At 31.8% G+C, this 24,173-nt stretch overlaps 1 protein-coding gene across 3 annotated transcripts in view; it reads left to right on the top strand.

Moving 5' to 3' along the window:
• The window catches only part of Csmd3 (CUB and Sushi multiple domains 3), a 1,108,856-nt gene that overhangs the window by 273,546 nt on the left and 811,137 nt on the right, over positions 1–24,173 (top strand). For all 3 annotated transcript variants that reach the window (XM_076835404.2, XM_076835403.2, XM_076835402.2), the window contains exon 5: positions 17,603–17,810. In XM_076835404.2, the coding sequence (XP_076691519.2) occupies positions 17,603–17,810 (208 nt within the window). The remainder of the gene's footprint in view (positions 1–17,602; positions 17,811–24,173) is intronic.

The following is a 24,173-nucleotide window of genomic DNA, read 5'->3' as shown; positions in this document are numbered from 1 at the left end:
GAAAGGATTTACTATTTGATAATTGTTGTTTGTTTGTTGCTTGGCTTGGAAATTTCCAGCCATTACATGGCATTTTTTGAGGTTAGAGGCTGAGCCTCTTCAGCTCCAGATTGAGAAAGAGACTAAACTATTGGGAAGAAATATCTGAACCTATCTGTGGGATTAGATAGCACAGGGTACTGGAGCTTTCACTTACTCACCTCATGAGTAGCATTTAAAGTAGTGGGGTTAGGTACTTCTAATAAATCCATTTTCCTAGAAAACAATGGTACACTCAGAAGCATTTAATAATATACACTGGAAGTATTAACACTCCACCCTGATAGCTTTTTCTGAAGGACAAGAGAAGCAGATGTTTTTTTCCCTGTATTTAACACAGTTGATTGGGCATGACTAATTCTTTTGCTAATCTTGTCTGGTGTCAATCTTTTGGTTTTAGTGGAGGTTTCCTTGGGGATTTGGTAACACACATGGCTGACCTGCATGCTTCTTTATCTCCAGGGCTCTAGTAAAATATTAGCACACAAAGCTAAATTGATTTGGAAACATAAGGCACAAAACAGCCAGTTTTATGCAAATGTTAACACTGTATAAAAAAGCCCTTGGACATCATTTAAAGTGCATCTTCACCTCACTAACAGACTCACTGATGTTTGGTTATATGCTAAAATTAACCATTTAGAAAAACATAAGCATTACTCTTTCTGGGGTCCTGCATGTAAATATGGGTGGCTCATACCCTGGTTCAACTCTTATATGACTATGTAGCCAAGTCTTCATTCATCATGCCAAGAGAAAATTATTCAAAAGGACTATGTATCCAAAACTCATTTACATTTGGCTTTGGACTTATTTTCTCAGTTATAATTGGCTTCAGATTCCACAAAAATTAGTTTTATTCCCTAACCACACAGTACTTAACATCCTGAAAAGGTTTCCCAGAAAAGTAGTAGATGGCAAAACTTTGGATGAACACTATACAGTTCACAATCTATAGCTGAACTACTACTGATTAACTATAATTTTTGTTAAGTGTCTTTTGGCCATAGGAAGTTTTTTGAATATTTGAAATTGATAAATATTTCTTTACAGTAATACCTTGCACAAAATTAGTGCAGAAATTGCTGATTAAGAGCGTTTACCTTCACATGTAGTATGTCATTACTTAGAGTGTTAGAATTTTTAGTTTCTTCATAACACTGAATTTCAAAATTGGTCAGATGAAAATCTAATAAATATATGCACATTTATATAATAAACCTACTTTTTTGAAGCAGGAAGTAACACTCTTGCTAAAGGACAACCATAAACAAAAATTATATAATAATAGAAAAATCATTTTCTATTTCATTTCATCAAATAATTGTTGGCCACATCAATACCAAAAGAGAAAGAGAGAGAGAGATAGAAGAAAGAAAAGATCAAATAGAATCATTTTAACTCAGCCTGAAAATACATGTTAAGTCTATTGCTCAAAATGTATATTTAAAAATTCAAACAATACAAATATAGTTTGGAATAAATAATAAACATAGAGAAAAATACACTTTAAAAGTCATAATCTGTCCAATTCATTTAAATGTAGAATGAATGTATGGGAAGCAATTTTTAATGAAATGGAAATATTTCAATATCTTATACACTTTAACAATTATAAATTTTCACAAGAGTATTTTGAAGGTCATAGCATACAATATGATTAATTTTTTTTTTAAATTAAGATGCTTGAAGCATTATAACCCACATTTTCTTAGATAATTTTGGGTATGTGTGTATATTTGTGCAAATGCATACACACATTCATGTTGTATTGTAAGTTTAGGAAGACACTTTCTCAATTTTTAATTTAAAAACAATTAGGAAGCCAGGTGCAATGGTTGATGTCTGTAATCCTAGCAATTTGCGAGGCTGAGGCAGGATAAATGCAAGATTGAGGCTAGCCTCAGTAACTTATGGAGATCCGTTTCAAAATAAAAATGGAAAAAGTGCTGGAGATGTATGTAGCTGAGTGGTAAGGAGCTCCTGGATTCAATCCCTCATATCTAAATAAATAAATAAATACACAACCAAGGAAGAAACACATTCTATTCATGTAATAAATATGAATATCTTTTGTGATTTATTAAATACTTGAAATTTAACATAGGTTTTAAAAAAATATGTTTTAGAGAAAAAATACAGTTAACCTTATAAAAATTCAATAGAAATGTTATAAAGATAGTTTTACTTTCTTAAATCAGTAATCCTATAGTTATTGTTTACCAATGGACAAATAGAATCATTTCAATTTAATATTTAACATGCATTCTGCACTTCTATTGTATATCATTCAAAAATTTTCATTATATTTAACCATTTTTCCTATAGATCCTAATTTAAATTTAGATGATGAAACATTTAGACAGAAATTTGCTAAGTGCATTGTTTATTTCTATAATGTGTGTTTTGGCATTGTAAGGAGGGACTCTGTAAAAGAAGAAAAAGGGACAATATTTTTTTTTACATATATGACAATAGTGGAATGTATTACACTCATATACAGTACTTTATATCTTTTCTTGGGTTTCCTTCATTTTTTGAACATCTCCTTCCATTTCCCTATGTCATCTCTGCCATTGTGTGTACTGGTGTGCTCTATTTTTGACTATTTTTTTTCACTCTTCATGTATCAAAGTTCAGTGCGTTCATTGATTGAGGCTATTCTCTTAGATGGCTTTCTTTGAATCTTGGCTCCACCCATTTTTAACTTCATGATCTTGAACAAGTTACTGATCTTTCTCTGCCCCAATTTTCTTTCTCTCCTGTGAAACAGGAGAAATAATTGTCTTATCCTGTTTTTCTCTTACAGTTATTATTAGGATTAAATATGAGGATTAATTTTGTTCTTTAATTAACATTAAATCATTCTACATATTTATGGAATACAGTGAGATATTTCAATATAAGTATAAAATGTGTACTGATCAAATTTCAGTAGTTAGCACTGGGGTTGTGGCTCAGTGGTAGAGAGCTCACCTAGAATGTGTGAGGCACTGTTTTCAATTCTTAGCATCACATATAAACAAATAAATAAATAAAGGTCCATCAATAACTAATAAAAATATATTTTTTAAAAAAGCCATTTTTTAAAAAATCAGTAATTAGCACTTCCATCTCCTTTTTCTTTTTTCTCAGTACTGGAAATTAAGCTCAGAACCTAGCATAATAAACTGAATTCCTAGCCCCTTTTTCTTATTGTTTTTTTTTTTTTTTGTTGTTGTTGTTATTGGGACATGTTCTCAATCAGTTACCCAGGCTGTCCTCAAACCTGCAATCCTCTTGCCTCAGCCTTCAGAATATCTGGGAAAGAAACCCTGTGCCACCACACCCACCAAGCTCCAACTCCTTTTTGACAGTCTAATAAAAGATTTAGAAAAGTGCTTATGTATACTCAATAAATATTAGCCATTATTCATAAATAATTATGTAGTTTATACCACATTTTCTTATAAATATATTTCCTCCTGAATTTCATAGGAGTAAAATAGGAAAAGTAAACTGGTATTTAAAACATAGAATAGAGGAGCAAATTGAGGGGGAATTAATGGTTAAGCATTCAAGCTCTGCAGAATTCTTCAAATTATACTAAAGGGGATCTTGTATTTTGCCTTTCTTTTGGGACTTCTCATGGCCAAGAGTGTCTCTCTTTTTGTTTTTTCATTGCTCACAGTTCTCTTCTCACTACTCTATTTTGTAGGAGAAAATGAAAAACAAGCAGCCACCATTTAACTAGGATAGAAGGCTAGAGGGAAATGAAATACACAGGACTGAGTAAGCTTTCTCCTGTTCTTCCTGCTGTGGCAAATTTGCCAGAGGTAGTAAGAGTCAATTCTGCCATCTCTTTACTGGAAGCTCTTCTCATCTGCAAAAGTAAAAACTCTAGGATACTGAAAAGATGAAATAAATCTATCCGTAAGAGACTGATGGCAACATTAAATCAATAAACACACACTGTCAATATAATGCTATTTAAATTTATTCTTTTTAGTTATATAAAACACCAGGATATACCCTAACACAATCACAAAAGCATGGAACACAACCTGCTCCAATTCAGTCCCCATCACTCCTTCCCTCTCCCGCCTCCACTCCATAGATCTCTCTTCAATTCATTTGCAGTTTACTTTCTAAAAATTTGGGGTTTTACAAATAAGAAACCAATCGAGAATTTTAATTGATGTAGGTCACACTTCTAGTGTCAGATTTATCCATAGGTCTCGGTGATTCTAGAGCATCCAATTTGAAGTTTGAATCAATACTTCTTCTAAAATAATTTTACAGTAAGGTGTAGGGACATCCTAACAAGTAAAAAGTACACTTAATCATTTAACATATCCTTTAGATACATGCCATAATCCAACTTTATTCTAGGTACTTAGAATAAAGCTGTGACTATTATATTAGGAATATTTTAGTCCCAATGTAGTCAAAATTTCATGGCATTTATATTCTAGAGGTCAAGGAAAATAATAAAATAAAAAGAAATAATAAAGAAAATAATAAAAATAAAAACTGATGGATAGTGAGAAGTTGAATGAAGAAAATATAATAGTATGTTGTGATAGAGACTGATGGGGAGATTATTTTTGCTCATATAGCTATTAATCAAGGTAAGTCTTACAGGTTTGAATGACATTATGTGTCCATCCATGGGAAGACTAACATGTCCTAAAGTTGGAAAGAGCTTTGTTAAATTAAAGAGAATTTAAAATGTGCATTGCAGCTTGAAATTATTGAAAGTTCTGTGGAGTATGCACCAAATAATGGTGCTGCAATGTTCATAAAACAAACTCTCCTCAAGTTCAAGAATCAAATAGACCACAACACAATAATTATGGGTGACTTCAACACACCACTCTCACCATTGGACAGATCCTCCAAACAAAAGCTGAATAAAGAAACTATAGAACTCAATAACACAATCAATAACCTAGACTTAACTGACATATATGGAATATATCAACCATCAAGTGGGTATACGTTCTTCTCAGCAGCACATGGATCCTTCTCAAAGATAGACCATATATTATGCCATAGGGCAACTCTTAGTAAATATAAAGGTGTGGAGATAATACCATGCATCTTATCTGATCATAATGGAATGAAACTGAAAATCAATGATAAAAGAAGGAAGGAAAAATCCTACATCACATGGAAAATGAACAATATGTTACTGAATGATCAATGGGTTACAGAAGACATAAAGGAGGAAATCAAAAAATTCTTAGAGATAAATGAAAATACAGACACAACATATCGGAATCTCTGGGACACAATGAAAACAGTTTTAATAGGGAAATTCATTGCCTGGAGTTCATTCCTCAAAAAAAGAAAACACCAACAAATAAATGAGCTCACACTTCATCTCAAAACCCTAGAAAAGGAAGAGCAAAGCAACAGCAAAGGTAGCAGAAGGCAAGAAATAATAAAAATCAGAGCAGAAATCAATGAAATTGAAACAAAAGAAACTATGGAAAAAATTGACAAAAGTAAAAGTTGGTTCTTCGAAAAAATAAATAAGATTGACAGACCCTTAGCCATGCTAACAAAGAAGAGAGAGAACTCAAATTACTAACATACGGGATGAAAAAGGCAATATCACAACAGATACTACAGAAATACAGAAGATAATTAGAAGTTATTTTGAAACCCTATATTCCAATAAAATAGAAGATAGTGAAGATATCGATAAATTTCTTAAGTCATATGATTTGCCCAGATTGAGTTAGGAAGATACACACAATTTAAACAGACCAATAACAAAGGAGGAAATAGAAGAAGCCATCAAAAGACTTCCAACCAAGAAAAGCCGGGGACTGGATGGGTATACAGCGGAGTTTTACAAAACCTTTAAAGTTAATACCAATACTTTTCAAGTCATTTCAGGAAATGTACTGTATTTCAGTACAGCATGGTACTGGTACCAAAACAGGCAGGTGGACCAATGGTACAGAATAGAAGACACAGAGACCAATCCACAAAATTACAACTATCTTATATTTGATAAAGGGGCTAAAAGCATGCAATGGAGGAAGAATAGCATCTTCAACAAATGGTGGTGGGAAAACTGGAAATCCATATGCAACAAAATGAAACTGAATCCCTTTCTCTCACCATACACAAAAGTTAACTCAAAATGGATCAAGGAGCTTGATATCAAATCAGAGACTCTGCTTCTGAAAGAAGAAAAAGTTGGCTCCGATCTACATATTGTGGGTTCGGGCTCCAAATTCCTTAATAGGACACCCATAGCACAAGAGTTAAAAAAAAGAATCAATAAATGGGACTTACTCAAACTAAAAAGTTTTTTCTCAGCAAGAGAAACAATAAGAGAGGTAAATAGGGAGCCTACATCCTGGGAACAAATTTTTACTCCTCACACTTCAGATAGAGCCATAATATCCAGAGCATACAAAGAACTCAAAAAATTAAACAATAAGAAAACAAATAACCCAATCAACAAATGGGCCAAGGACCTGAACAGACACTTCTCAGAGGAGGACATACAATCAATCAACAAGTACATGAACCATTGATGGTTGTATGACCCACTTTGATCTTGTAGTTATTGTCAGCTACTATTAATGCCATTTTAGTCAGAGGTGTATAAATTACAATCATTTAAAATCATAGTAAGGACATTTGTTTTCTCCCAAACTCAAGAAAGCTATTATATTGTTGCAAACAGGAAAGTATGTATAACATGAGACGATTTTTACTTTGAAAAGACTGTCTAGGCTTCCCTTTAGAGAATAAATTATAATTAATGTCTTAGTTTAATGTGGCTTCTATAAGAAAATGCCATAAACAGTGTACCTATGAACCACAGAATTTTATTTCTCATACTTTTGGAGTCTGGGAAATCTATAACCAAGATGCCAGCAGATAGAATGTTTGGTACCCAGTTGCTTTCCGGTACCTAGTTAGCACTTTCTTGCTGTGTCCACATATAATGGAAATGCCAACAAAGCACCTTTGGATCTAATTCCATTCAAGAGGGCCTGCCCTCACAAACCAGTCATCTCTCAAAATACATTCAACTCATCATAATAGCTCCAAAAGTTTTAACTCAATCTAGCATCAACTCAAAATCCAAAGTCCAGAGTGACATCTAAGTATCACCTAATCAGGTAGAGATGAGATTCAAGGTACCATTTATTGCTTTTTGTGTATATAAGAAATCAAAATCAAACTTATTATGTGCTTCCAAAATATAATGGTGGGGTAGACTTTAGATAAATCCCCATTCAAAAAAGGAGAATATGAAAGAAAAAAAAAGGGTAAAAGTCCCAAGTAAGATTAATTATTGACATATCATATTTCATACATTTGATTCAAGTGGGTTATGAACTCCCATTTTTACCCCGTATACAGACTGCAGAATCACATCAGTTGCACATCCACGTTTTTACATATTGCCATACTAGTGACTGTTGTATTCTGCTACCTTTCCTATCCTCTACTATCCCCCTCCCCTCCCCCTCCATCTTCTCTCTCTACCCCATCTACTGTAATTCATTTCTCTCCCTTATTTTGTTTTTTCCCTTTCCCCTCACATCCTCTTATATATAATTTTGTATAACAATGAGGGTCTCCTTCCATTTCCATGCAATTTCCCTTCTCTCCCCCTTTCCCTCCACTTCTCATCCCTGTTTAATCTTTTTCTCATGCTCTTCTCCCTGCTGTGTTCTTAGTTGCTCTCCTTATATCAAATAAGACATTGGCATTTGTTTTTTAGGGATTGGCTAGCGTCACTTAGCATAATCTGCTCTAATGCCATGACCACTCATTCAACTGCTTAAAAGAAATCTTGAATATATACAAAACATACAAACTTGTTTTAATAGCAATTTTCTCTTCCTAAATCTTTTTTCATTTCAAATTATTGATTACATAAGTTTTAGTGGGCAGAGTTTTTGATTCTCATTTGATTGAGACTCCCAGAAACTTTAGAAGTTTGATGCAGTGGCTAAGGACAAGTAAAACAGAAAAAAATTTTTAGCAGTTAGACACAGGAAACTTGAGACTGAATGAAAATATTTTCAGAAGCAACAGTATGAGCTTATTGCTCTATTTCCTCAGCAAGATTCCATATCTCCAACACAAAAGCAATTAGGATGATGCCCTGAAGCTAATCTTTTGAAATCCTCTTCTGTCCTAGGAATGACTAGACCATGCCTTCAGTCTTTCTCTAGTCCCGTGCTATTGTCTCTCCAAAATTCATACGTTGAAATACTGTCCTTTATGGCAATAGAGTTATTGCCATAAAGGACATAAAGGCGCTGTTGGAGGTAATTAAGTCTTGAGCGCAGAATCCTTAAGAGTAGTGCTCTTATAAAATATGCATGAGGGAGTTGTTTACCCCTTTCACCATCTGAGGACCCGGCAAGAAGGAACAGACAAAGAATCAAAGAGTTGTCAAATGTATTCTGAAAACACTTTGTATTTTGTAAGTAAGAAACTTTGTAAGAACAGAATAATTGGAAAATCCTTATTGTTATTTAGCAACAGGGAGTTAGTCATTTAAGAACTTTTTGATACCTTGAACTTTTTTATTTCCCTAACAGCATATATTTCATTTTCCTTTTTCAAATCTCTTAATATTTATTTTTGTTTAATGTTTCTATCCATTTACTTCCCATTGGTCCCTTAATTATCTACAATCTTGCTTTTTGTAAAACTTTTTATTAAAATCCTTTTCTTAAGATCACCAGTAATTTCTATTGAAAAACATACTTTTCCACTGTTTTTTTTTTGTAATTGAACCTCTCCATAACATTTGAAATTCTGATTATCTCATTTCTTTGAGAAATCTCTCTTTGGCTTTGTTTGTAATTCATCTTGACTACCTTTTTATGTATCTAGCTCTTCTTATCCATTTTACCTTATTGCTTTCTCTTTTTCTGTGAGAAATGTTAGCATTAGTGTTTTGAAGGCTTCCATTGTTCAACTATATGCTTTTTGCCATTTTTTAGTGCTGAGTAATACTCCATTGTGTGTAAATGCCACATTTTTTTTTATCCATTCATCTATTGAAGGGCATCTAGGTTGGTTCCACAGTCTAGCTATTGTGAATTGTGCTGCTATGAACATCGATGTAGCAATATCCCTGTGAATTGTGCTGCTATGAACATCGATGTAGCAGTATCCCTACAGTACGCTCTTTTAAGGTCTTCAGGGAATAGTCCAAGAAGGGCAATAGCTGGGTCAAATGGTGGTTCCATTCCCAGCTTTCCAAGAAATCTCCATACTGCTTTCCAAATTGGCCGCACCAATTTGCAGTCCCACCAGCAATATACAAGTGTACCCTTTTCCCCACATCCTCGCCAGCACTTGTTGTTGTTTGACTTCCTAATGGCTGATAATCTTACTGGAGTGTGATGGTATCTTAGGGTGGTTTTGATTTACATTTCTCTGACTGCTAGAGATGGTGTAATCAATAATTTGAAATGAAAACAGATTTAGGAAGAGAAAATTGCTATTAAAACAAGTTTGTATGTTTTGTATATATTCAAGATTTCTTTTAAGCAGTTGAATGAGTGGTTAAGAGCATCCAGCTGAATGACACAATTGGATCCTCATTACTATACCTTGAGGATAGCTTAAATAAAGAAAGTAGTTATCTTCATGGCAAAAAGCATATAGTTGAACAATGGAAGCCTTCAAAACACTAGTGCTAACATTTCTCACAGAAAAAGAGAAAGCAATAAGGTAAAATGGATAAGAAGAGCTAGATACATAAAAAGGTAGTCAAGATGAATTACAAACAAAGCCAAAGAGAGATTTCTCAAAGAAATGAGATAATCAGAATTTCAAATGTTATGGAGAGGTTCAATTACAAAAAAAAAAAAAAAAACAGTGGAAAAGTATGTTTTCAATAGAAATTACTGGTGATCTTAAGAAAAGGATTTTAATAAAAAGTTTTACAAAAAGCAAGATTGTAGATAATTAAGGGACCAATGGGAAGTAAATGGATAGAAACATTAAACAAAAATAAATATTAAGAGATTTGAAAAAGGAAAATGAAATATATGCTGTTAGGGAAATAAAAAAGTTCAAGGTATCAAAAAGTTCTTAAATGACTAACTCCCTGTTGCTAAATAACAATAAGGATTTTCCAATTATTCTGTTCTTACAAAGTTTCTTACTTACAAAATACAAAGTGTTTTCAGAATACATTTGACAACTCACCTCATTCTTCTACTTTATTTTGGCTTTTTGCTTCATTTATTTTGCAATTCCTATGTTTTTCAAGAATTATATTGAGGTTCTGTTTATAGTGTATTCTGTGATAACTCAGAAATCAGGATATCATCTATTTCTTCTTCTTATTATTTTTTTTTAGTTTTAGATGGACACAACACCTTTATTTCATTTGTCTTTATTTTTATATGGTGCTAGGCAAGTGCTCTACCACTGAGCCATGACTTCCACCAGGATATCATCTATTAATCAGTTTAAATAATTATATTTAATTATTTATTTAGTTCATATTTTACTAATTAAATTCATGCAGAGTTCCTGGTATATATCATTCTTTTAAAAATATATATATATATCCATTAACAAAAAGGGACATAATCACTGCCTGTATGACCTCTAAAGTCTAGAGGGAAACAGATTTTAAATTCTCAGGTTGACAAAAACACTCTGCCATTGTCAATATTTTGTCTCTGATGTTGCCCAAGCCCACAACATCCAGAGAGCTAAGAGAAAGAAGAAGGATAAACTTTTAGAAGGTTTATATGACAAAGTTTGCAATTCTATCTTAGTGTTCTGACTTCTGTCTGAATACAGTTACATGGCCTCACCTAGATGTGAAGGTCACTGAAGAAGTTTGCCCTGGCTGAGTACCTACCTCCCAGCAATAAAGTCATTCACAGCTGGAAAAGAAACATGACTTCTGGGGCTCAGTTTGTTGTGTCCGCTACACCAAGAGACAGAAGGAGACACGCCACGCATACACACACACACACACACACACACACACACACACACACAAACTGTGACTCATATTTGAGGGTTTTTCATTTTCATCAAATTTGGAAATATTTTCACCATTAATATTCAAATAGTATTTTTTTTCTTTCATAAACAGATACTTATTGATATAAGCAATACTTTCAAAAGTGGAAAGAATAAGACCATGGTGAGATATCTATCTATATAGATATATAGAGATATCTATAGATAGATAGATAGATAGATAGATAGATAGATAGATATCAATATCTATCTATCTCTCTCTCTATATTCTTCTAAGATTATGTCATAATGGAAAAATAAAAATAAATCTTTCACAGAATATCTGTTATGTCATATTTATGAAATCTATATAAAATCTATATATACATGTGATAATAATATCTATATATATCTATATATATGTGATAATAGTAGGATAATAGTAGGGTCTACTTTAATATTTTGGGGTAAAAATGAGGTCATACATACTAATTTTTCAAGATAAAAATCAAAATTCTGATTCCTCCTTCGCCATAAGCTTTTCAGAACTTAAGATTAATCTTGAAATTAATCTGTTTTGTCCTTATTTTTAATTCCTTCCATTATTTTTACTTCAATTTGTATAGTTTCCATTTCCATGTATTTTAGTTTGTTATCTTTTTATCTTTTGCTACTGTCTAGTCTGCTGTAAGAGCCATTTAGCATTTTAAAATTTTCTATTACCAAATTTGCCATCTTTTAATGTTTCATTTTATTATCTTTTCTATTTTTCTCTCTTTTTTTCATTATCTTAGCTGTGCTTTGTTTTTCTATAAAGAACTACACAGTAACCATGGTAGGCTTTGCAAGTTACATTTGGCCTGTAACATGTATGCATCTTTTATTTTGATTTGTCTTTCATTTGTTTTCATATAATCCTTTAAAAATGTATATACTATCCTTAAGTTAGAGGTGATGAAAAAAGTAAGATAGCCTGGAATATATTTTGCTAACCCTTGTTATAGTTGTTTAATATATTAATGATATCTATTATGAAGTGTTTATCTTCTAATTGCATCATCTCTGTATTTTGGTATTATTCTAATGATTCTCTCAACTATTAGTCATATCTTTGTTTTTTGACATGAGTAGTAATTTTTTAGTATATGTTGAACATTGTGAATTTTAAGTTATTGAATGTCATATTTTGTTATCTTCCATTAAATAATGTTGAACTTTCTTCTGATGCATAGTAAAGTTACTTTTGATCAGTTTGTGTTTTTAAGATTTATTTTTTAAGCATTATTAGGAAGTTTTAGAGTAGCCTTTATTCTTGGCACACTTTACCCTTATGCTGAGGTTCATCCCTCCTGAAACTTCTAGTGTATACTCTAATTACATAAAGACACCTCTCTACCTTATCTGGCAGTACTTGAACAATTTCCAATGTATTTTTCTAGAAATATTCAGCTTACATATTTCTAGTCTCTCTTTGCCTGATTTCATGGAGTTTCACCCATTTATGTGAACTTCTTACTATTTGGCAAATACTGTGAGATCTCCATGCAGAGTTTTTCTTTCTTTCTTTTCCTGCAGAGCTTCCCTTTCTTTGGAATTTGCCTCAAGACTTATAGTGACCTCGTGTTCCCTAAACTCTTCTATACAGTTCTGGGAAAAATTCATGTTTTTATAATTCCATTCCTTGTTCTATGTTCTAGAATATGTTTCCAGAGAATAAGGCAGGAAATCACAGGGCTCTTCCTCTTTTTCCTTGTGTCTGAGACCATAGTTCTGCATAACCCTGGTCTGATATTTGATAAAGAGGGTTTTTAAAAAATGATTTGTTCAGTTTTAATAATTTTGAAGGCAATAATATAATTTTATTTACTAATGCTGTGATGTAAGCTACTTCAATTTAAATTATTTAGCCAAATCTTCAAATAATTTAAACTTGATTGACTTATGCTTCTATATTTTCTTATTTAGAGATTCTGAGAAATATTTAAAGCTGAAGGTAAATACCTACTTCCACATATTTATTAAAATCTTTCCTCAGTGCACTCTCTTATTTTTTTAACATGTGTCTTCAGAAGGTAAATGGAAATTGATTAGGGTGTTTTCTTAAAATTATATTTACATAATCAAGGATAAATCTACAGTGCTGAGAGGCCATTATATAGTATACTAAGTTTTCTCTGAGGTATTCTTCTCAGAAAATAATGAATATTTGTCATTGACCAATTATATAAATATTTTTCTCTTTAACTTTATCTGTTTTAGCATGAAAGGAGCTATAGAAACTGGACTGAGAAATTAAAATGCTGAGAAACCTTAATTTTTCTTCATTATCATAAAAAATCTACTTTATCTTTCTTTAAAAGTTGAAAAAATATATGTTGTGCCTTGGAAAATGAATCTAGCAATCTAGAAGATATGCTATTCATTGGCTTGATTTTCTTTTCTTTGAGGTAAAAAGCATAAAGATTCACAAGATTGAATTACTACATATCAATGAGGAGAGTTACAACAAAATGAACTACTGTGCGCTCTCTCTCTCTCTCTCTCTCTATATATATATATATATATATAATATACATTAATATATAAATATATTTATATAACATATATTATATATAAATATATTAATATATTATATTTTACATATAATGCAATAGCTAATTAATAACCGTGTAATTTTTAAGTAGCATGTTTAGTCAAGAGACACAGCAGTGATGCCAGTCTTGGGAGGGAACAGAAAGCTCCACACAGATGTCACTTTCACATGAATGGGGCAGCTGAAAGTTTGAGATTTAAACAGCAGAGATTTGTAGAAAAATGTCCCATGATAAAGTTTGAGATTGGATTGAATGTGTAGCACTGCGGAATTGACCAAGTGTACTCATCTCCTACAATTTACAGTTCATTTCTCTTTAGTGACAAACAAACTTATTTCCTGTTACCCACCTCCCAACCCAAAGCTATTTCAGAAAGAAAAAAAAAAGCTAATAGGTCAGAGCACAGTATGAGATCAGTATCTGAAAAGATGTGTTACAGAAAACTGTTTTAGGAGATTTTTGAAACCACATTCATTTTTTAAATAGATATCCTTTAGAGAAGTTCCAATTTATATCACCTTAAATGAAATATGTGGCCTAAAGCCAAAACAAGGTCACTTAGTTTCAGTATCTAAGTGTCACAAAGATTAAAAATAAGTAAAAATTTAATTGTAAGAAAAAACACAATTGTGGAAAATATAAAACTAGTTTTTTAAGTCTTTGCACTAGAATACAACTAATTTTCATTTCATCTCATCCTGCTTTCTGGATAGAAATTAAATAGCATTGCTTACCAAATTTATATACATTCATCTATTTTAAAATATTAAAGCAGGAAATATTTGATCATCAATTTATAATTAAACATAGATTTAATAGCATGTTAAATTCAGCAATTATACTTTGTAACCAATAGATTTGAGGACATTAAGAAATTAAGAGAGAATTGATAATATTTCCCCAGAAAATTGGAAAAAGTCCAAAGTTCTAAATGATGTAATTCTTCCTTATTGAAAGTCCACATTGTCATCATCAATTCCATTGGCTGAGTTGGTGCTTTTTTTCATGTTTATAACAGACATACTTTAAAAACTTTTTAACAAGCACGTTGCCAACATCTAGATTATCTATGGGTGCATATATATACATATTTATGAAAGATTAACCCACTTGAAATGTCACAACCTGTAATACTGCTCTCAGAACAAGAGTAGGGCAAAATCAACATTTTATTATCCACTGTACTTTGTACATGTTAAGTAACAATATTTTCAGCCATAATTAATTGAGTTAACCTCAATTTATTTAATAGTATTGCTTTGCCATTTTAGATGAAAACAAACAAACAAACAAAAACATTGTTCTTAGTGACCTAAGAGGACATACTAATTTATTTTGCCAGGATGCTATTTCTTCTACCATGACTATAAATACCATATTAATCCTCTGAGAGTACTAAGATATAAATATCTTAATTTACTTGAAATACTTAAATGTTTATTACAAATTCAGAGGGATCCATCTTGGAAGAACTTCATCCCACAGAGAATAAATATAAGGGCATGTTTTCATTTAATCAAATGCAGGAATTCTGCAAGGTAGTTCTGTATTGGCATTCTGTTAGATCTTTCTCCACCTGGAAGGGTGAGAAAACATTGTATGGAAATGTGATATTCTATACTTCTGGTATGAGAAAGGAATTTCAGCAGCCAGCCAAAGAGACATATTCAAAGCAAGAAAACTAATGGGGATATGTCTGAGAATCCCATGAAAGGTCCCTGAGCAAAAAAACTATCTTTCTTTAATCATCTGGTACCTGGTGTGAAACCAGTGACGGGAGGAATAAAGGATTCATATCACCAGATCATTTCTACCTGCAATCTCAGGAGGATCACAGGGAGCTCCCAGAGGAGGATAAACAGAAATTTTAGCAGAGAAAATAAGAAGAAGATACTACTCTTCTCTATGTCACCAAGATACTACTCTTCTCTATGTCACCAAGCCCAAGCTAGGGAGAGCAAAAAAACTTAAAGAAAATGAAGTTAATTTCTTCATGAGTACACAGTACTGCACAAATTAATTGGAAAACTGAATTTTTAATTTAATTATTTTTTTAAAAATTGACAGTAAGAATCGTATGTATTTATTTTGAAAAATATATACTGAAACACAGTCATGGGCTGTGTAGTGACATTTTAGTCACACACACACACACACAAACACACACACACACACACAAACACACACACACACACACACATATATATATATATAGAGAGAGAGAGAGAGAGAAGAGAGAGAGAGAGAGAGAGAGAGAGAGAGAGAGAGAATGCTAGTCCCAAAAGATTATACCACCTAGTGACATAAAAATCATTTTAATTGTTCTAAGTACATGATACAAAATGATGAAATCATTATTTCTCAGAACATTTTCCCATCATCAAGCAACATGTGACTGTGTATATATCTTGTGGAATGTTATAAATTACATACTTACCAATTTTTGTGGTAAGAATACTTCAAATATTCTCTTTAAGCCAGAAGAATTTTTTCTTTAACCTAAGTATGAATCAATGTTATGTGTCTGCCTCAACTTTTATCTAGAGGTAGGAGAGTAAATAGTTTCACAGGACTGGATTAAATAGATTTTGGATCAGTTTCAATATGAATGAAATATTTTATTGAAATATTTTCACTATGTTGTAATATTTTATTCCCAAAGTAGTATTTAACATTGGTGTTAATACTGAGAAGGCAAAGAAGTGGTTTGTGTTTGAGGGTAGGGAATGGCAGGACAAGTTTACCAGAAGGCTAAGGTACATTATGGTTTCTTACAAGAAGACAACTGTATTAATATGCTACATGATTTAGACAGGACTACTAGTTCATTTTAAGTATCTAACATACTTTAAAAATAGGACACGTGATAAAAATATAAAGGTATACACCACATTTTCAATAATATGTATTAAGTTAAATATATTTAAGGGAAATACATTTATGCTTTCAATTTATGAATTTATAGTTAAATAAATAAAGAGTGAAGTCGCAAAAAAGCTAATACAATTTGTTACATAAAATATAGCAAAAAAGTTTTTCTCAGTAACAAAGCATTGTGTTACTCCTGGCCTATTGGAGTTAATGAGAAAGATGTTCCCCTTACTTATTTACTAAGATTCCAGAATTATCCATCATATCAAATAAAAATTGGTCATTAGGAACAAAAATTTTCCTTCAAACAACTTTGAATTAAAGGGATTCCCTGAGTAGTCAAAGCAACGACATAAATCATGATAGAATTTATTATACAAGCAAACTTGTTACCTATTAGATTGGTTGGCCTAAATGGTGTTACAGTGAGGCAAATGCTATAATTTTAATTCCTTTAGGAATCATAGGACTAAATTTAAGGTATATGAAGAATTATATATGATATTATATATGCATATATCATATGAATGTTTAGTTTAAAATTACACTGTTTTGTGGATTGTAGAGAATATATTCCTGAAGATATATCTGTAAATGTATTCTTTCTCTTTAATTAAAAGTATCCTGGGTATGTGATATACTTTATTTTGAATTGCATGCCCATAAACATTTTTCAATAGCTTTTGAAACATACCCCTGACACACTATATTATATTCTTCCTTAAATCATGTCTTTATATGTATTTATATTATAAAATAAAAAGTTTTGCCATCAACAGACATGCACAAATTATGACAGATTTCTCATCACAGACATAAACATTTTCTCTATTTTCCTCACTTCGTCACTTAAATATGAAATTTGGGTTCTATCATCCTGAGACCTAATTTTGTAGTATGCATTTTCACTTATCTTTTTTGATATATATAAACTATGCACTAACAATTTTTGTAACCATTGGCTGAATATGATTACAAATTTCTACATAAGCCTTTCATTTAATCTGTTAGTATATTATGCACTTGATATCACAATATTTGGACTATTGTTTTTATCTGAAAATGTAGAGTTGCCTTAATTACATTTTCCTTTAATAACTTAAAATTGAAATTTTTGCTATTGTTTTCAACAGCTGAAGATGCTTGTGGAGGAACAATGAGAGGATCCAGTGGTATTATTTCCAGCCCTAGTTTTCCTAATGAATACCATAATAATGCAGATTGTACTTGGACCATCGTAGCAGAGCCTGGGGACACAATTTCACTAATATTTACTGATTTCCAAATGGAAGAAAAATATGATTACTTAGAAATAGAAGGTTCTGAGCCACCTACAATATGGTAAGTAGACAGTTTCTATTAACTTAGCATTGATGTTATTGTCTAAAGCAAACTGCAGAACAAAGAATTATCCTTGGTTCTTTGGCTTAAATACTTAAAAGATCACAGCTATAGAACAGTTGTCAGATCTGAGAGATGTTTTTGAGGAGTAAGGTACTGAAATAACAGATTGAAAATTTGAAACATGGAACTTTTCGTCAGTATTATTTTATCAGTCAATGAAAAGAAATCTATGAATTGACCACAATTTAAGGAAATAAACGTTGCTCCTGTTGTCATAGACAGTTGTGTTCTTTAGCATTCTAGTCCATCCTTGGTGGTCTCTTTCAAATTAGGTGAATAGTCTTGGAATTAATTTGTCTTTGTTTATGTAGGTAGATCATTTATATATCTTGTTATCTGATGGCAAAAATTAAAAAATGCTCATGTGTTGAGCACCGTCTATTTCTTTTAAGTCTTGAGTCATGGTCCAATGAAAACTGAGGAGTATTCAAAACATGGATTTAGGGAAAATGTTTTTTTTTAATAAGATGTTTATACTAATTTTTAGATATTTATTTTTTGATATCATTGACCAGATTATGAGACTGTAATTGAGTAAAAGAATTATATCATGGGTGGAGTGAAGACATAGGTAAACACATGACTAAGGAGGACCTTTTAAAGCTTGCTTAAGAATGGTAGAAATTTATTCAAACATGAAGAAGTTTGAATTTGTAAATGATTACTGATACTGAAATGAAGAGTTTGATTTGAAGTGGGGCTCGATTAGTATAAGACCATTTAAGAAGTGATTGAAGGAATCCAAGAAAAGATCACAGCAGCTTGGATTAGGGTTCTATTAATGAAATGAAGAATTAGACTAAGTTGAGAGATAAGTAGGAGATATCATCAAAAGGACTTGGTAATGGAATGGGGAGTGACAATGAAGGTAGTGTTATCTTCATTGCAATAAAACCTGATTTTCTGAATTCACCAAATTGTGAAGGCAATAGTCATTATTGGTAAATTTAAAAATGTTGATGGAAAATCCAGTTTGGAGTGGGACCCCTGTGAATATTGAGATTTGGTTTGGATACACAGTTTCAAGTCTCTTGGAGACATGCTACTAATGCTCTAACTTTATGATTCAGAAACTTAAAAGAGTGTAAGAATGAGAATGATGTTAAATGAAGAAATAGGCACAATAAATTTAGTTAGATAAAGACATGATGGAATGAAAAGACAAGCGGAAGTACTCAGAGTCAGTAAATTAACATCAACAACATACAAAGCCCAGGCTTAGAAGGATGATCCTGCAAAAAGAGTAAAATGTATTCAGTCAGGAGAAACTGTTAAGGGAACTAAATCACACACACAAGTGAAGAAAAGTGTGAAGAAGGGAAGTAGACACACTTGTCAACTGCTGCTGAAAGGACAGAAGTAAATGTTAAAAAAAAAATTGAATTTGGCTCGGTTTCAGGTAATGCAATTTCCATCATCAAACTTCCTACCTTTTAATAGGACAAAAGTGACACAAATAGCCATATCCAGACATTTTAACTTCTACCTTCAGTCTTCAATTCTCAGTTATGTATCTTTACCTCTTTTCATGCTAAATTTTATTACAGAGTTCAATGAAACCCAGCAGAATACTGGTTTCAAATGTCAAAAATTTAAAAATTATTTTAAAATATTTTATAGTGATTCATATTCTATTCATATCAAGAGGGATGATGATACTATGAATGTTCCAATAATGTATAATACATATAATTATAATGTTCCTAATATATATGATGCCATTAAAACAGCAATTGTTAAACTTGGAAAATATTTTACTAATAGATATGATGAAGAAATTAGAAACACTGTTTTGTAATACTAGTTTCTTTGGTACTCCAGAAAAGAAATCTAACACTCTTATCCCTATTTATGTTCATATGGTCACTCTCATTTCACATGAAATGTTCTTAGTAATGTTTTTTTAATGTTTTTTTTGTTAATATGCAATATAGATTGTCCAGTAATAGCACCAGATCCGAAAGTTTCTTCTTTTTCCATTTAATCATTTAAATGACACTGAGCCAATTTTATTTATTTCCCGCTTTCTCAGGAAGAAAATAGCAACCAAGAAATTCAGAGTTTCATTGTCACTTTCAATTTATTATAGTAAATGTTTAGGTAGACTTGTTATAAAGATTTGTTTATGGTAAATCAAAAATAAGTTCATTTGGCATGTTTCAAGAAAGTGATACAAATGTTTTAAATTGTATTTCTATAAATGCCAATTAAAAAAACAGTGTCAGTAAAATAATCACATTTTATGCACTCACTTAAATATGATAAAATAGCATTCTTTTAAATTGTATTTGTTAAAAATTGATATACAAAATAATCTATGAATAATTAAAGCAAGGGGCTGGGGTTGTGGTTCAGCAGTAGAGCACTCGTCTAGCACGTGCAAGGCCCTGGGATCAATCCTTGGCACCACATAAAAATAAATAAATAAATAAATAAATAAATGTATTGTGTTTGACTTCAATTGAAAAATAAGCATAAAAAACTAATTAAAGTAAAACTTTTATATCTAATTCTGGCCCTCTATTCCTTTTATATTCTTTAATGTTCTCACAACATTGTAAAGATATGGTCATCAAAATGACAATATATTTCAGGAGGCATTATATTAAGGGTTCTTTCTTATAAGTATGTATGCACTGTTCACATCACATTTTCAATTTGTAGTAGAATTCAAAAGAAAAATGTGAACAAGGAGACATACATGTTCTTTTGATTAAAATTACAAATGGTTTCATTGACTTTAGATCTTTCATTCAGAGACCACAAACTTGCCAGTAGCTATTCTATGTAATGATTTTGCTCTGAAGTTCAGACAGTTAGGTAAGGTTTAATGTAGCCTTAGTTTGACTCTTGCAACAGACTAAACCAGCCCAATAATCATGCTTCACAAAAGATAATAACAGCCTGCCAATGGCTCACTTCCATGCTATATATGATCAAACAAAAGGTTCTTGTTTATTATAAAATGGTTAGTGGTATCATGGCATGACCTGGTAGAAATGCAATAAATCCCCATAGTTATCATTAAATGTTAAAAACTTTATTATACTTAGTTGTCAACTCATTCTACTATAGTGAAATGAAACATGACAAGACATAAATGTGTGCATTCTGGTTTCAGCTTTGACTCTTTTATCATAGACGGCAATGAATTAGTCATGTCACCTCCATAGATCTGAGGTTTCCCCACCTGTGACATTCAAGGCTTCTCTTAAATCTAACATTGTATGGCATTATCTGCTCAAGAACTAAGGCAGGGGGAAAAAAGGTTAAAACTAATTACATTAACAAAGCTCTGGATGCAAAAGTGTGGTGTATTCTGTTTAAAATTATCTCCTAAGACTGGGCACGATGACATACACCTGTAACCCAGTGGCTCAGGAGGCTGAGACAAGAAGATGGTGAGTTCAAAGTCTGCCTCAGAAATTATGAGGTACTTAGCAACTCAGTGAGACTCTGTCTCTAAATATAATACAAAATAGGGCTAAGAATATGGTGCACCTGAGTTCAATCCCCAAAACCCCCCAAAATTATTTTTCAAGTTAATTTGTGTTCTTACTAGAATTTCATTTGTTTGGTGTTCATTCAAAAAATACTTATTGGTAAATCAACTATATGACAACATTGTTCTAAGTGCTTCCATAAATGAAGTAACAAAGAATCCTATTTATGTACAGCTTACAATCTGTCAAGGGAGAATAACAATAAACTTTTACTACACAAATAAGGTAAATGATACATACTGTAGAGAGACTGATAAGAAAATAAAATTGGAAAAAAGTAAGACAGGAAAGAATGGTATTGTGATGAGTGTGTAGCCTACATAATTAAGAAGTTGAGATTTGAAGAAAGTAAGGGAGACAGTCAAGTGAATATTTCAACAATGAGAATTCCAGAAAAAGTATATCAGAGACATGTTTTGAGCACAGTAGTGGCATGATTGAATTTATCATTTAAAAAATTATTATGGATACTGTGGAGCAAACAAACTATAAGAAGGAAAGGGAAGGGATAGAGATTATTTGAAATATTTAGAATTTAGATAATAGTTAGAAATTATGATTATTGGAAAAGAAGTAGAAGCAGAGGTGATAAAATTTATTGGATTTTCAAGATACAAGTTGTGAGATTTTTCTTAATGAGATGTGTAATTGAAGAAGGAGAATAAATGGATAGTTCTAAGTGTTTTGACTTGAATAATTGAATAAAAAATTACACCAACTTATTTTGGGAATGCTATTGATCAAATATTTCTTACGATATCATCTGGAACATAATTTTGGACATGAATAGTTTGAGTTGGCTAATAAATAATTAGGTGCAGATTTCAAGGAGGTAGATGGATATGTCCTAGTTCATAATCAAAGATGTGGGCTCGAGATCTAAAATTACAAGTGATTACTGCTACTAGTAGAAAACAATGTTAAATTTAAATAAAAGGAAAAAATGGGTTGAGTTTGAAGTCATTTTAACACTAAAATGTAAGCAAAATTAGAATGAACCTGTAAAAGAGATTAAAAATTTGAGTAAAAGATAAAGGTGGAAAAAGTAGATAGTGTGTTTTAGTAAGCTTTTTTTGTAACTATGATCAAAAGACTTGAGAAGAAAACATAGAAGAGGAAAAGTTCATTTGGGCTCACAGCTTCAGATTTCTCAGTTCTTAGATGGCTAACTCCATAGCTCTGGGATCAAGGTGAGGCAGAAGCATATTTCTTCAGCATGGCTGAAGAAAGCAGCTCAGGACATGGTAACAAGAAAGCAGAGAGAGCTGTTCTCACCAGAGACAATTTATAAACCCCCAAGGCATGTCCCAGTAACCTACCTACTCCAGTCACACTCTACCTGCCTACAGTTACCACCCAGTTAATCCATCAGTGGATTGATCCACTAAGGGGCTTATAACAACCAGAATCTGATCATTTCACTTGTGAGCATTCTTGCATTTTTCTCACACATGAATTTTTTAGGGATACCACATATGTAAATCATATGAATAAGGTCTTCTGGAAGCCAAATAAGAAAATACTGAGAATTTGACCAATTATGTCAAGTGTGGATGATAAATTGATAATATAAGCTCTCAAACTAATCACTGGATTTAATGACTTGGAGGACATATGAACAGATGAAAGTAATTTTGTGGGTGACAGCTGCAGTGCTGTTAAGAGAGAAACTGAGAGGTGTTATTGTAGGCAAATAATATAAATAAATCCTTCTGGAAATTTTACAAGCAAATAGATAAAGGAGGAAGTAAGGTCTAGTAAAACATTTTTGATTTTTATGTTTTTGTTAACTGGGAGTGACCCATCAGAGAATGAAAAAATTGATTATAGAGAATGGGGAGTATAATTTGAGCAAAACGAAGAAACAGATATAATGAAATTATTCTTGCCTTTAAAAATCCACTTGTGATAAAATGGGGAGAAAAAAAGTAACTAGAGAATGAAGCAGATGAGGATAGTGAAAGTTAAAAGATAATTTAGTTTGAAAGATCTACACATAAAAACAGAAGGACTAATAAATTGAGTATAAAACAAAAATAATAGGTTCGATGTAGTTGAAAATTAAGTAGGATTTCCACAAGAACATCTTCCATAAGTGTGCCACAATTATGACATATAATTTAAAGTAGGAGTAAGAATTTGAAAGTCATGCTGAGTACGGTGGCACATACCTATAATCCAGTGGCTCAGGAGTCTGAGGCAAAGGATCATGAGCTCAAAGCCAGCCTCAGAAACTTAGTAAGGCCCTGTTTTAAAATAAAATATAAAAAGGGCTGGGAATGTGGCTTGGTGGTTAAGTGTTTGTGGGTTCAATCTCTAGTACTGGAAAAAAAATTTCTATGTTGTAAAAAAATGAAGTATTGACTGGAGTCAAGGGAATGAATGTAGTTATCAATATCAGAATGTAATTGAAAATCTCAGATTTTGATCTGAAAAAGTGTGCAATCATTCAAATTAAGAAAGAATATATATAATGTTTTTTGTATTATATAAATTAGTTTGCATGTGTATTTGTATTTATTAGTTGTTTAAATTAATACTAAACATTTAGATTTATTCTGATAAATATAGTCAAAAATTTCTACTTAAGGCAAGCTACCACCTCAAGCTGGTCCTTCCATTTGTACAGATGCTATGGTTTTTTTATCTCAAGAACATCATTCACCTAATTTTCTTAATTCTTTTCTACATCATCAATTTTTGCTTCCTGATTGATTAATCTTCAATTAGCTATAGCTTAGTTTATTTAATCATTTCTTTGTAATTGCCTTTTATAGAAGACCAATGACTCCTAGCG

Source organism: Callospermophilus lateralis, chromosome 16 (genome assembly GCF_048772815.1).
Source record: "Callospermophilus lateralis isolate mCalLat2 chromosome 16, mCalLat2.hap1, whole genome shotgun sequence".
In the NCBI taxonomy this organism is placed as follows: Eukaryota; Metazoa; Chordata; class Mammalia; order Rodentia; family Sciuridae; genus Callospermophilus; species Callospermophilus lateralis.
This window is presented reverse-complemented; position numbering and strand designations above follow the sequence as displayed.